At 44.3% G+C, this 14,009-nt stretch overlaps 1 protein-coding gene across 1 annotated transcript; it reads left to right on the forward strand.

Moving 5' to 3' along the window:
* The first annotated feature begins 42 nt into the window (after positions 1–42).
* ccdc18 (coiled-coil domain containing 18) lies at positions 43–12,771 on the forward strand. Its single transcript, XM_070845094.1, has 25 exons — positions 43–168; positions 653–814; positions 938–1,050; positions 1,354–1,482; positions 1,698–1,794; positions 1,911–2,032; positions 2,136–2,415; positions 2,598–2,685; positions 2,993–3,210; positions 3,518–3,628; positions 3,862–3,993; positions 4,222–4,356; positions 4,500–4,577; positions 4,704–4,820; positions 4,904–5,071; positions 6,011–6,153; positions 6,954–7,117; positions 7,323–7,536; positions 8,571–8,670; positions 8,812–8,949; positions 9,593–9,733; positions 9,949–10,086; positions 10,590–11,003; positions 11,101–11,880; positions 12,509–12,771. The coding sequence occupies exons 2-25, from the start codon at positions 683–685 to the stop codon at positions 12,527–12,529; spliced, it is 4,173 nt and encodes a 1,390-aa protein (XP_070701195.1). The 5' UTR covers positions 43–168; positions 653–682; the 3' UTR covers positions 12,530–12,771.
* Positions 12,772–14,009: the final 1,238 nt, after the last annotated feature.

The raw sequence follows: 14,009 nt of genomic DNA on the forward strand, positions 1-14,009 counted from the left end.
TGTGAGCAGAAGAGTCCTGATTGTCGCACCTTACAAGACCTGCTGACACCTGATGTTCCTCCATCCCAGTCAGGCTGTGTTTGTCAGGAGAGGCCCCTCAGTGGGACGGCTGAGAGACGTGCTGCTGCTGCTGCTGGTAGTTTCAGCCCACCTTCCTCCAACTCAAGGGTAGGAGACAAGTGTCCTCCTGGGGGGGGATTTAAGAGACAGCCAGTCACTTATACTGTATATCACTATGCCTCATGCTGTGCACTGTCATTGGTGCATGAGTAAAGAACAGGTACTTCTTTCGTCTCTCAAAAACATTGTGAATAGATGACATGCATTTTTAGTTCACGTAAACCACCTCTGTAGGTTACTGGGTTAAACACAGACTATATTTGCATGGGTTAACTACATCAGTAGCAGTACATTAGATATTTTACAGTCAGTTTTTAAAGATGGAAATGTGTTCCAGGGAAAGGGAAATCAGATGAAATGTTTTCTGACCCATTTTACAGCTGTAAATGTAATATAGATAACATTTATGTAGATGCTTGGTAATGAACAAGGCCAGGGTAACATCATAACTAAAAGATAAATCATAAGATACACACCCCTCACCACAAATGCACACCTCTCATCCACACCTGCGTTCTGTCTTTCTGTTCAGTGTTCCTCAGCCAAAGCCAGATCATTAGAGATGGAGTCTGTTTCCTCAAGGAGGAGGGCGGGCTGTGTGCGTCAGGAGAACGCCTGTCTGACCATGCGGGATGAGCAGCTCATCAGCGACTTTGATGCTGTGCAGTATGAACTGGCGAGCTACAAGTCGCAGGTATGACGGTTGCTCCCACACAGACGTTGTTGAGACACAACAATAAAATAATACATTCTAAAATCTGTGATACAGAACAGAAACTGTTCTGGATGCATATTCTGTGTGCATTTTCATTTTTAGGTTGGCCTCAACCCCAGGGGCCCCAGGGTTGCAGTTAAAAGCAATGTTGCAGTCATGAGTGAGCAGATTCATCAACTTCAAGCAGAGCTGGAGGCTCAAGCCAAAGAACTCAAGTAACCTCATGACCTCAACTTATATATCTGCAGATGTTGCTATGTATTAACTGTGATGTTTTGCCTAGTTATCTTCATTGAATTTGTGTGAAATTTGCTCTGAGGCACAGCCATATATTTGTAATACTAGATCTGTCTATAGACTGTTGCTGCTATTCCTGTTTTGAGTTCTCATTTTGGAGCGGGCTGGATTGTGGCTTTTAAAGATTTGCCTTTTGCCTTTTTTCTTGAAACTGTTAGAGTAACCTTTAATGTAACCTAGCATTACTATCCCAACAACCTGTCCTTGTTCGTGTCCTCTAGGGCAGCAGAGCTGAGGGCAGAGTGTAGCCAGGAAGCAGCAGCTCACAGCGACATTGTCGTGACAACTCTCACCGTGGAGCTGAATGTGCTCAGAGACGAGCTGGACAATAAAACAGCGCTGGGAAAAAGGTGAAGCCTTAATCTTGGCTTGGCCTCTACGTATGATTTAATTTAATTTGTACAGTCTAAAGCATGTTACAGTTTCTCTCATAATTGCACGTGTTACCTGTCAGATTAAGCTATTTTTAATTGAGCTAAATGAAGTGAATGACTTGAGCTTTAAACTGAGTTATTGCTTTAGTTTAGTTTGTTTTAGCACTTACGTTCTACCTCATCCTTTACAGGGCTGAACAACAAAGGAACCAAGCACTACAAAATGCAGAGAAACTCAAAGAAGCCTTCAAAGATTATAAAGCTACCATTTCCATAAAATTTGAGAGGGTACATTTAATTAATTTGGATACTTATTGATTTATTTGATTATATATGGCTATTGGTAATATTCCTTTATAATTTAACATTGATGTCAAAACTGTGGTTTTCATTTTATTTTTAAGGTGATGGAGACTGAGACCAAATTAAAAGAGAGCCTTACTGAGTGTGACAGAGAAAAAGAAGAGTTGGAAAAGAAGTGCTCTGTGCTGGAGAGAGAAAAGTCAGAACAGAGCCAAACAATTAGGTACGCATGAGAGGCTGATCGTCTGATTTGGTTGTTCCTGTACACTGTTTGTTGAGTATTTGCATGCAGTTTTCTGGTTAACACATTTATCTCTGGCTCCCAGCCAGCTGAAGGAGCAGGTTAGGCAGGCCGAGTCTGCAGCTGCTGGCCTCCGGGCTCAGGTGGAGGAGGCCGGACGAAAGGCCTTACACCTGGAACGGCAGCTTACTGAGAGGGGAGCGGAGTTAAGGGAGCTGGCCTCTCTGCACAAGGAGCTGGAGAACCTGCGGACTGTTACCCAGAGCCAGGAGCAGAGGGTGGCCCAGAGCCACAGAGAGGCTCAGCAGAGCCTGGCGGAGCTGACCAGCCTGGAAGCCATACTGGCCCTGCTGCATCTGCGCGAGGTGGACAAGAATTTATACAAACAATCACCTTGTAGTTTGTGCTCCCATGTCACATGAGTTTAAGTCTCCCACAGCGTTTGACCTTTGAGGTTGTTACATCCTCAGTTAATTTGTTTGCAAGTGTGCAAAACAAATTGTCACATTTATCACAGATCTTGTGACAACATGTTTACTGTTTTCAGGGTGCTCTGGGGCCGCTGTGTGTCAGGCCCTGCGTGTTGCCTCGTGTGGACTATTCAGGAACTGCACACCTGTTGAAGTTAAAGCCAGGTATGCTTACAAACCTCTTGTGTACCTGATGTCCTCTCTGCCACTTACTTATTATCTGTGCTTTTACAATTCAGACTAGCCCTTGTTTTTATACAGTTGAAGATGCTACCTCTCCTGCATAGATGTCTCTGTAGGCAAAAGTTGGTTTGGGAAGAGACACAGAAATTGACATCTTAAAAGAAACTTCGTGCAACATGGTAATCTAGTTAATGACACTGCAAAGTAGAAACAAGGCATCAGAGGGCAGTTGCCATACATAGGTTTACTAATCTATGATATCTTTTTCCCCATCACTCAATCTTTGCAGGTGAAGGCTACCAGCAGCTGCTGCGAGTGTTTCAGTCAATCGAGGCTGAGCGGACTAAACAGAACAGCCTGGTCGAGCGGCTTCAGGAGCGTCTAAGCAGAGCCCAGGAGGAGATCTCGTCCCTGCAGAGCTCCATGGCCCAGAGAGCCTCCCACTACCAGAGCCTCCACACGGAGCTGCTGGACAAAGTTAGCCAAGCCACTGATACAGAGAAAGAGGTCACTCTTCTTCTCCCTGTCGTCTCTTTTCATAATGTCTTTGTTTCTTTGTAGTTTATTTTATTCTTTAAATCTTGAATTAGATTAACATTCCTCCTTTCTACTCAAATTTGTTTGGATCCAGCTGCTCAAATGAAATTTTAAATTTTTCTTTAAGCATTGATAATCTCTATAGCCGTTGGTGGTCTTATTTTAACGTATCATACAACAACTTTCTCAGCCATCAAAAGTGAGGATATATACTGTAATTTCTAAAAATATTCTTGCACACTTTTACAGTTTGTTTTGAATCCCTGTTTTATTCCAGTTGAAAAGAAAAAGTGCACGCGCAGCTTTGCTGGAGAAACAGTTGCAGGAGAAAACGTCGGCCTACAGTCAAGCTGCACTCACAAACACTGAGCTGGAGAATCAGTTACAGGTACAACACACGTTTGCTTTTTTAAAAACATTTTTGATAGGTCTCTTATTGTTTCCCTGACAACATTATTAAGCCACTGCCAGACATGACAATCTGAGTTTTGATTGTGATTCACAACCCTTTCTGACACTGGTATCCGTTCAGAATTTGTACATTTTGAATGTGTTCTCTGTTAAATCCATCATTTACACTCTAGAATCCTCTTTTGTATGTTTTCCTTTGTGTAATTACAGGAGAAAACCAGCACCCTTCAGCATTACCAGTCACTGATGACCAAAAAGCAAAGAGAGTACCAGCAGTCTCTGGAGAATTGTAAAAAAGCTCATTCTCAACAATTCACGGAACAGCAGCACAGAATAGAAATGGTGATTTATAGCTACATCTTTGTCTCACCACTGAACCTCCACAGTGTCTATCTGTCTATTCAACCAACCTTCAACTACAGACGATATGATACGAGATGATTTAGGCTCATTTGCTCCTAGAAATTGTCAAAGAAGGACCTGGAGAGAATTTTTCTGTGACCATATATTCATAAAAGTGCAAAAGTGATGTTATCTGTAGTATCTGATAGGATTTTCTCCCTTATGCAGTTGCAGTTGTCTGTGGAGGAGGCTCAGTCTCGGTTGTTGGACATGGAGACGGAGGTGAGCTCACTCTTAAGGGAGCGAGACGATGCTCAGAAAGTAGCTGTCCTGCTGCAGAGCTCTGTGGACCAACTCATGCAGGTCAGGACATTTCCTACACTATTTGGGAGTACAAATCTTTTTACCTTCACTGGGTTCTGCACATTTCAGACTTAAGTTAAAGGTACAACAGCTAAATTTGAACCCAGGTATACTGTATGCTGACAGTTTTGTTGTAATTACAGCAGAAGGAGGCTGAAGCGAGACAAAGCGAGGAGTTGCTGCAGAGTTTCAAAGAGCAGGCGGCTCTGTCTGCCACCAAGGTTTGTGCAAATACTCTGATACCATAGATAAACACAAGTAACAGATTTACCTGCATGAAAACACCTGAAGCAGAATCAATGATCCTCTGTAGCTGCTAATATCCATGACTTCTTTTTGTACATCAGGTGTGTGAACTGCAGTCGTCTCTGTCTGCGTGTGGAGAGGAGCTGGACTCACACCTGCAGCGGATAGAGGAGATAAAGAGGAGCTATGAGAGCGAGCTGCAAAAGAGCAATGACAAGGTACATCCGCACCCCCACCACCCCCTTATTGTTTATGCAAAGCACACTTCTCAGGCACGTCTCCCCTGTCCCTCCCTCCTCAGGTGTCCTGTCTGCAGGAGAAGCTCCACACTGCCAGCCTGGTTTGTCAGAGCTCCAGTGAGCAGAACCTGCAGCTGCAACTCTCTCTCCAGCAGCAGCAGACCATGCTGACTGAGAGCGCTGCTCACATTTCTGAACTGGAGGAGAGCCAGAGCCAGCTGCAGACACAAGTAATGTAGAGAAGATTAAGAATTTACACAAATACCAGTTTGATAAGAAAGCGTACACGTGTTGCCCCTCTATCCCTCTCTTTCAGCTCAGTCACAGCCAGACATAAATTTGTGGTTTCACTGATTTGGGATAATTAGTTTTTGGTTTGTTCACTTTTCCTCTCCATTAATTTAAGATATATTCCTGTGATCTGGAACATCATAATCTTGTTGGTCTTTAGCTTTGCAATCAGAGGCTTCCACAAAGCCGTCTTTAGAGGTCGACAGGAGAACTATATCAGGAGGATTTTCATCTCTTTGCCTACTATTAATGTTCTCTGTGATGGAGTTTCAAGTGTTGCACTGCAGCTTCAGTATAAACCAGCTCTACCTCAAGCTCTCCCAGGTCTCACTTTTTGTGTATCAAAGTAAAACATTCGGGGAAAGACTCAAGTAGCCTCTTATTGGCAAAGATTGGCTATTTGTATTGAAGTATTTACATTTCATTAGCAAACAGAAGATAATCACAAGTGTGTACTGTGCAAATACGCGAACTAACTGATCCACCCTGCACATACCACAAACTTGTGCTAAATCTGCATCACTGCTCAGGGGAAACAGCAGTTTGAGCTTGTGATTTCATTTATAGTTCAGCACATTTTAGCAGCTGGTGGTACTTTCTGTCCTTCACAACAAACACAGCACAATGGTCTCTATTCAGCCATGCAGACACAGTAACGTAGAGCTTCTCTTTTCGAGAAGGTCTGATCTGGGTAATAGACAAGAGATCAGGTTGCCTGTAGGTGTATTTGTGGTTTGAGTAGGTCAGTTCTGTTCTACAAGACAATATTTCGCTCAAAGCATTTGGATTTCTAGGTCAGGGTTTCTTTACTTGTAGGCCACTGCAGAACAGAAAACTATGTGTGAGATGATGGATGCCAATGATGTGTGTGTCCGTAGGTGTCCAGTCTGGAGCATCAGCTTGAAAGAGCCCGGGCCTCTCTGCAGGATGAGGTAAGGGCCAGAGAGCAGGATGCCCAGGAGAAAGAAAAAGACCTGCAGAGCATGAACCAGCAGAACACACAACTCTCTGAGTCGGTCAGGTAAGAGCACCTGTACATGTGGGGATGCTCACGTCGACTCTGGACACTTAATATATTACATTCAATGCCAAATATTTTGAAATTACATTTGTTTACACTTTCTTATTAGTTTTGTGTTGGTTTTCCATAAATTTGTAGTAATATATTTGTAGTTTCTTATCATTTACTGCTGCAGTTTGTATGGGGCCTTTGTGAGTAACTTTTTTGTGGCAGAACATTCTTGCAAGTATGCTGTAGTTCTTGACCTGCAGCAACGGAAATCAAACCCCTTGACAGTCTGAGACAGTCTTATGATTACACCGCGTCGATTTGTCTGCAGGCATGACGCAGCCCTCCCCTCCCCTCCCCTATGAGTATGTTCATATAAATGGGGTGTTACTTGTCCTCGACTGGGAGATTGAATCCTGGTGTATTTGGAGTAATTTCATTCAGCAAACTTTTTTTTTAAAAGCTGCAATGTAAAATCATGTTGGTTGTTTAAATGCACCATCAAAAGGCACATTTGCTCTGCTCAGTTTGGCTGCTCTAACAGCTCCGGACGGATTTGTCTAAATCCGCAATGGGAGCCCTGCTCACATTGAGGTGAGGAAATTGTTATGATGCATGCCTCCAGCTGTACTTAGTCAAATGGTAAAGAATGCATCATATACACTGCTCAATGCTTTGGATGGAATTATGCTTTTTCTGCGGCATGGCTTTTCTCCAGCTCATTGCCAAAAAAGACATTTCTTTGGTTCATTTAAGACCTTTTATTGCTGTGATTATTGTTTTATGTGTTCTTCTCTTTGTGCTCTCTGCAGCCATCTGACATCAGAGATGACAAAGTGTCGAGGGGAGCTGCAGTCCAAAGAGACGGAGCTGCAGCGTCTGAGGAGGGATGTCACCGCCAAGACTTCTCAGATGAACCGCATGGAGGAAAGCCTGCAACGCGCGATAAGGCAGCTCGAAAGCAGGAGTGACATGGGTATGTTACACTTTTTCAGTGCAGTGTAGGAGATTTCAGTCTCTGATATTTTATTTCTATTTTTCTAAGAAACAATTGAAGCCAGAGCTACACATTCTTTGTACTTATTGGCATCGCAGCTTCAAAATCTGAATCTCCGCTCTCTGTGCGCTCTTTCATCTGCTCTCTTTCTCTTAACTTTTCTTTTCCGTCTTGCCCCTCCCAGTTGTGGATCTGGAGGAGAAGCTCCATCGCTGTGAGGCCGACAAGCTCAACTGTGTCCAGCAGGTCCAGATCCTGGAGGGACAGCTTCAGGCGGTGCGGGGAGAGTTGGCTGACACGCTGGAGCAACTGCAGGAACTCAGAGATGTTCTGCAGAGAACCCAAACCACCGCAGATGAGCGGCAGGCCACGGTGGAAGAACTGACTGTACAACTTAGGTGAGGACATGCAGTCATGTGAAATATCCCTCTGTGCACAGGGACAAACCTTAGATGGAGAAGATGAGATCCTCCGCCGCATCGGACCCATCTGTGTTTGAAACAAGATCCACTTTGTAAACCAGCAGTCACAGTCACAGTCACACACACACACACACACACACACACACACACACACACACACACGGAGCCTGTTATTGTTCCAGTGTCCCACTTAAACTCTCACACTTTAACTGGATGTCTCTTAGATGATGTTGTGGCTAATCTTTGTTCTCAGATAAAATAATGACATTGTGTACATTTTTATGAAGGAAATCCTTTGCTGTTAAAGATGTAAATGAAATTTAAGTTATTTTCCTTATTATTCAAGGTGGAACTTGTGTAATGTGTCATATAATCTGCTGTGACTGACTTACACATGCTCTGGTTTGTGATGTAATGTTTTTCTATTTAAAACATACCACTGACACAGATAAAAACTGTGTACATTTGAATCACATATGTTGTGTAACACACTGTGCGCAGCTTTGTACCTCAGCTGGACGTCCACTCATGATTGATTAAATAGTTTTCTTGTGTGAAAGAGGAAAAAAAAAACAAGATGCTGCACATTTTGGTTCATTAACTATTCGTCTCTCCACCCGTTCCCGTCTGTCAGTCTTTCAGAGCACAATGAGCACAAACATTAGCATGGACATGCAAAATGCTTGATGCAGAGAAACGCCTGTTAAAGAGGAACATTATTCACAGTTGTTACTAAGTTACAGTCATGAGCCCCCTCACACACAAAAAGCCACTGAAATGAGTCAAAGCCCTGGTCATGTTGTAAGTACTGAAGCCAAAGGTCAACCTAAAAATGTTAAACAATAAACTTGTGTAGAGAGCCCTCAAATCATGTTCCTCTCTTCTGCCATTCAGAGGATAGTAACAGTCGTGTTTCTTCACGTAATTCAGCGTATTTTATACACATATCAATTATATAGGTGTTTAATAAACCATTCATTAAAAGTGTGCGTCTGTGTGTGGCTTCACAGTGAGACCCAGAGGGAGTTGGAGGACAGAACTCACGAGGTCTTAGACATGGACAATGCACTGAAGGAAAGACAGGGGGAGCTCCAACAGAGAGCCAATCTGGTACAGCACACACACAAACAAGCTTATTTTATTCAAGTATATTTCATTTAATTACAGAATATGTTTTGCTGCCCACCTCTCGTCATTCTTCTTTTGGCTTACTTTTTTGTTTTGTTTTTTGTTCTTCCCGGTCGTCGTCAGCTGGGCCAGCTGGAAGTGGCCATCAGAGATCACAAGCGGGAGATGGAGAGGAAGGTGGAGTCTGTGCAGCAGAGCCTGGAAGCCAGAGAGGGGGAGCTGAGAGAGGCACAGAGGCAGCTCACAGACAGAAACGTGAAGGTCAGGAGCAGAATAAGAGGGCAAAAGATGTGAGAGAATGTTTTCGCATGTCATCGTCATTTAATTCATCTCAATAGACATTTAAAGAAGGACCTCGGAGAAAATAACCAGCTGGATAAAGTTCTATCAAATGTTTGCACCCTTTAAGTTATCACAGTGTGTTGTGCTGCAAAATGCTAATAATTAACACTATAATGATTTATGTCCATGAATAAATACATGATACACAACAGAAATATGTTTATTTTCTATAGATTTATAAAATGTAAATGACTGAAAAGTAAAGTGCCTTGGATGGCGAAGTCGTTGACGAATGCACGTGCATCGTAAATTTAAACCTGCAGTGCAGAATGTTTGTCTCCTCCTTCTGGCGGCGAGAGTAATTACACAAACACTGTCGATGTGTGCTCATGATGAACACCTGCAGGTCGTCACCAACGGTTCCTCCAGCTTCAGCTCCGGCAAAGCAAGACAGTGAAGCCCTAATTATACACAGAGCCCATAAATGTTCCCACACTTTATTTTTGTATTTAGTTTGTGTTGCTAGAAATAGACACAGTGCCACATCTAATTTGTGTAAAATGTGTAAGATCATCAAACTATATGCTTTATATAAATATGTATGTGTGCTTTGTGGTGTTAGGAGTCCCAGGAGCTCAGCCAGCAGCTGCATGTGTGCCAGCAGAAGCTTCAGACTTCACTGCAAACGCTTGAAGACAGTCAGCGTCACTGTGAGGCTTTGACCAGAGAGCTGGAGGCCACCAAGCTGCTGATCAAAGAAAAGGTAAAGTCAAAGCATAATTCATTATTTAATCTTAAAAATCAAAGAAGAAAAAGAAGAATCAAAGAAATACTATGACTTATTTCAAGATAGACATAATTAGAAACAACAAGAAATATCTCACACCACTGGCGGTTAAATAAAAGAATGACTGGACTTTTCTCTCTGTAACTTCCACCACTAGCAGTAATGTGTCCGTGGCGTGCGTGTCTTTGCAGGAGGTGCAGCTGTGCAGTGTGGAGGAAGAGCTGGCTCTGAAGGAGGCGCGCTGGCTGCAGCTGGAGGCCGAGCTGCAGAGCACGGTCACCTCTTTAGAGCAGCAGCTGCAGCTGGAGCAGGAGCAGTACAGCAAGGAGGTACAGTAGCTACTGAGGCTTCAAGACTGGGGTCGTCTTCCTCCTTTCAAAGCATTAAGTCAATCTATTATCACCGTAATGTGACACACCCTGTTGTGCAAAGTTCCTGTCAGTGCTTCGTCTGTCAGCAGAGACTGTTTGTGTCTCTCCATCTGTGTTGTAAAGGTCTTGTGGGTTTTTGATCGTCACCTCTGTATCTTTTTCTGTCTGATTTCTATTCCTCTTTTTTTTTTTTACAAGCGTCAAACACTGCCGTGAGAGTTCCTTTTTTTTTTTCTTCACATGTTCAGCTTCTCTTCTTATTACCCTTTATCCCGGTCACAGCTTCTTAATTCCCGCTATGTTTCCTCATGGTCTCTAATTACTCCTTCTGCCAGCTTTGAGCTTAGTCGATTACATCAAATGAGGTGGATCATATTCTTATTGGAGCAGCTTATCAAGCTGCATATCAACTTGTAACAACCCAACAAGTCTCACCTGTCTGTTTTCCCCTCCCTCCCCAGCTGGAGTCCCTGCAGCAGACTCGAGGCCAGCTCCTCAAAGTGTCAGAGCAGATCTCCTCCACCATGCGCTCGTCTCAGGATCAGCTCACCGTTAAACTTCAGCAGAGTCAGAGCCAACTCGAGCGAGCCAAGGCCCGCTGTGATCAGGTCAAAACCCAGCTGGACCACACTAAGACTGAGCTGGATCGCACCCGGAAACAAGTCGTTGACCTCCAAGCACAGAGAGACCAAGCTCAGACCCAGCTCCTCCAGAGTAAAACCCAGCTGGAGCAAAGCGGGATTCTGTATGAGCAGACCAGAGCCCAGAACGGTCACCTCCATGTGCAGCTGGAGCAGCTCAGCGCCCAGTTAAATCATGCCAGGGCTCAGGCCACCCAGCTCCAGACCGAGTCCAACGAGTCCCTGCTCATTAAGGTAGAGTTCTTTACAAGTGTCTGTGGAATTACAGTTGCATTATGGAAGTGTATCTTTCAATGTTTTATTAAAGTTTGCCCTTCTTGTCTCCCTGCAGGACTCTGAGGTGACCCGTCTCCAAACCAGGATCTCCAGTCTGGTACGAGCTGCTGACCTGTACAATCACACACTCTCCCTCCCTGCGCTGCACAAACTGACACACTCCCCAGAGCGCTCCTCCGCTGCTTCCTCCCCTCCTTCCTCCCCCCAAAAGCATCAGACAACCGTCTCCTCTTCTAACCAGGCTCACTCGACTCTCTTCCCCTCCCCAACACGCACACAAACTTTCTCATCACCTCCAGCTCACACACACCGTCAGCCCACCTCCGACCCTCATCTGTGTAGCCAAACCTCGAACCACCAAGCTTGCGACTGGCTGCAGAGCCTGAGTAACGACTCCTCTCTGGATCTCCCTGCAAGCCTGAAGGCCACATTGAAGGAGGCTTTGAGCAAGCAGGCGTGGGAGTCGTCCTCCTCCACCTCCGTCTCCTCTTTCCCGGACACTGTGGACCACAGCTGGCAGGGCCTGAGCACCATGGAGGCCACAGCAGCCTCTGACCTCTCCTTCAACCCCCTCACATACATGATGGACAAGGAAGATGACAGAACCCTCAACATGGATGCTACGTCGAAGCAGGAGGGAGAGCAGACGAGTGAGTCAAGGAGGGAGTCCGTGTGCACCCTGGTGGGTGAGGAAGAGGAAGAGGAGGAGGGGGCGGATATGAATTCACTCACAGGGATGCTGAGGTTTGTCAATCAGACACTAGCCATGCAGGAGGACTCTTCTTTATGGAGCTCCACAGGGCTGTCACAGACTGGACACAGCCTCACACTCCAGGTAACTGTCTTCTACTACAGTCCCATCTGATACCTCTGTTGTGTCCATTAATTGAAATAACTCGTGCTGAAAGGATCACGTTCATGTTGGATCCAAACACTCAAAGTTAAGAGGCTGATTCATTGACTGTATATTAGAAGTGGGCGTGGCTTCTGTGATGTCACCCTCTGGATTGTGGGGCGCCGTTTTGAAGCCCCAAGTTTGGTTTCACGGACGTCGCCATCTTGTTTTTTTGGAGCCGTAAGAGATGCCACAAAGGCCTTCGTAAGGTAGTTCCACCCTAAAGCACACCCTGCTTTATGGTCTGCAATCTAGCGACTGAGACCATAAACTCATTAGGAAAGAGTTTGCTGAGGTAATAAATCGAGTGAGAAGAAGGCACATTTACTCATTTACTTCCATACAATTGGACTATTTTCTGGAGCCTTTGGAGGCGCCCATTAAGAAAACTGTAGGTTTAAGACACTGCACCGGCTTCACTTTTCAGACCCTTTCTTTTATACAAGCTGACTGAGTTCATGGCCTTTACTGCAGGGATCAGTGTGGACCATTTATTTAGAGTTCAGAGTTTCTTCAGAGATTGTAGCTTTTGTTTGTCACTGATGCATGTTATCTTTTCCCTTTTTAGAGGGGCGTCAAGGAGACATGAAGCTGTGTTGCCAAGGAGACGTCAGAGAGCGGAGGAGCTGTTTACATTGGTGTCGTCCTTGTGTGTCAGCGTACATGTAATACAGCCCTGCACTCATTCACGTCTCTCATTAAGCCCGTCTACTGTGATTCATATCAGTAGAAATGTAGCTTGTGCATTTCATGTTCATTTTCGAAGCAATATTTATACATTTTAATACATTTTCTAAATAAGTTAAGTGAATAAAATGTTTTTTTATATCAGTATTTTCCCTGTTCTTGCATAAGAGACGTTTTGTTTGTCCTCTGTGAAGTTACTCTCCAGGGAAAAGTAAAGCCCTGCTCTCACTAACATCTGTCTGGATGTTCCCATGCTGCTGCTGATTGTGGGGTCGTGGTACCAGAACAACTGGCAGCTTCCTCTCTAGGAGAAGAATTTCTGGCTCAGGACCGCAGAGGGGGTAATGCTAAATCTAACACAGGCTCAAGCTGCTGAAATTGGATTTGGCACTCTCATGTGGTTTACGTAACAAGAGGATCAGAAATGTTCGGCCTCTGAACTGGCTTTTAGGCCTTTTTAGTTGTGTTAGCAAAGGGTTTATAGATGCGAGGAAGTAAACCTGTTTTATCTGTAATCTTTAAACTGCCGTACTTGCGTAACACCTTCCCCATCCAGTGTGAAAGACGGCTGAAAGACGGCTGTCTTACAGAGTCTGTTACAGAGTCTGTTTTAAAGTGTCTATTGTTAACATTTCTCTATGGACAGTCAAAGGGTTCAGTCAAAAGCGGGGCTGTACCAGTCCTCCATGTTGCCCAGGATCCTGATCTGGGTCCTTTTTAAAAGAATAGTTTGACATTGTGGGAAATATGTGTATTCACTTTCTACACAGATCAATCCCACTCTAATGTCTGTCAGTTAAATATGAAGCTACAGCCGCAGCCCTGTTTCCAGTCTTTATGCTAAGCTAAGCTAACAGGCTGCTGCCTCCACCTCATCTGACCGTCAGCAAAAAGGAACTGAGCGTATCTTTCTATACTGAGAATTTTTTGTTTCATTTCCAACATATTTTCCAACCACAAACTTGCTGCTAAGCAGGAGGGTTCTTTGTGTCTTCGCCCTTGTCTCATAATCAGTCTCTCAAGATCAATTATATCATTAGATTACATTTGTCAATAATGAAATAATAAAAATATTGGCAATTCATTGCGATCACCGGTCCAGCCCTGAGGTTTAATCATAAATTGCAGATTAAATAAAGTGTTTAGTTTGGCAGGTAGACCATCAGTAGGATCGTTGAGCGCTGTAAATGTCACCGAGTGATTTCCTGCCTACATGTGTTCATATTTACATTTCCTCACCAGTGGTTCGATGCCTATTGTAGGCTTTCTCTTCACTGTGTGGTTGTTGTGTACGACAGAGGGTTTATGGGCTACCGTGTGTGTGTGTTGCCACTGGAGACAAAGACTGCAATCATTTCTGTCAGCAAACAAACATGCGTGTC

Source organism: Pempheris klunzingeri, chromosome 15 (assembly GCF_042242105.1).
Source record: "Pempheris klunzingeri isolate RE-2024b chromosome 15, fPemKlu1.hap1, whole genome shotgun sequence".
In the NCBI taxonomy this organism is placed as follows: domain Eukaryota; kingdom Metazoa; phylum Chordata; class Actinopteri; order Acropomatiformes; family Pempheridae; genus Pempheris; species Pempheris klunzingeri.

Excerpts from the sequence above, each read along its gene's own strand:
- ccdc18 (XM_070845094.1), top strand. The coding sequence starts at position 683 with ATGGAGTCTGTTTCCTCAAGGAGGAGGGCGGGCTGTGTGCGTCAGGAG. Across the intron at positions 2,686-2,992 it reads CCTGTTGAAGTTAAAGCCAG|GTGAAGGCTACCAGCAGCTG; the intron begins GTATGCTTACAA and ends CAATCTTTGCAG. Across the intron at positions 3,629-3,861 it reads AGCTGGAGAATCAGTTACAG|GAGAAAACCAGCACCCTTCA; the intron begins GTACAACACACG and ends GTGTAATTACAG.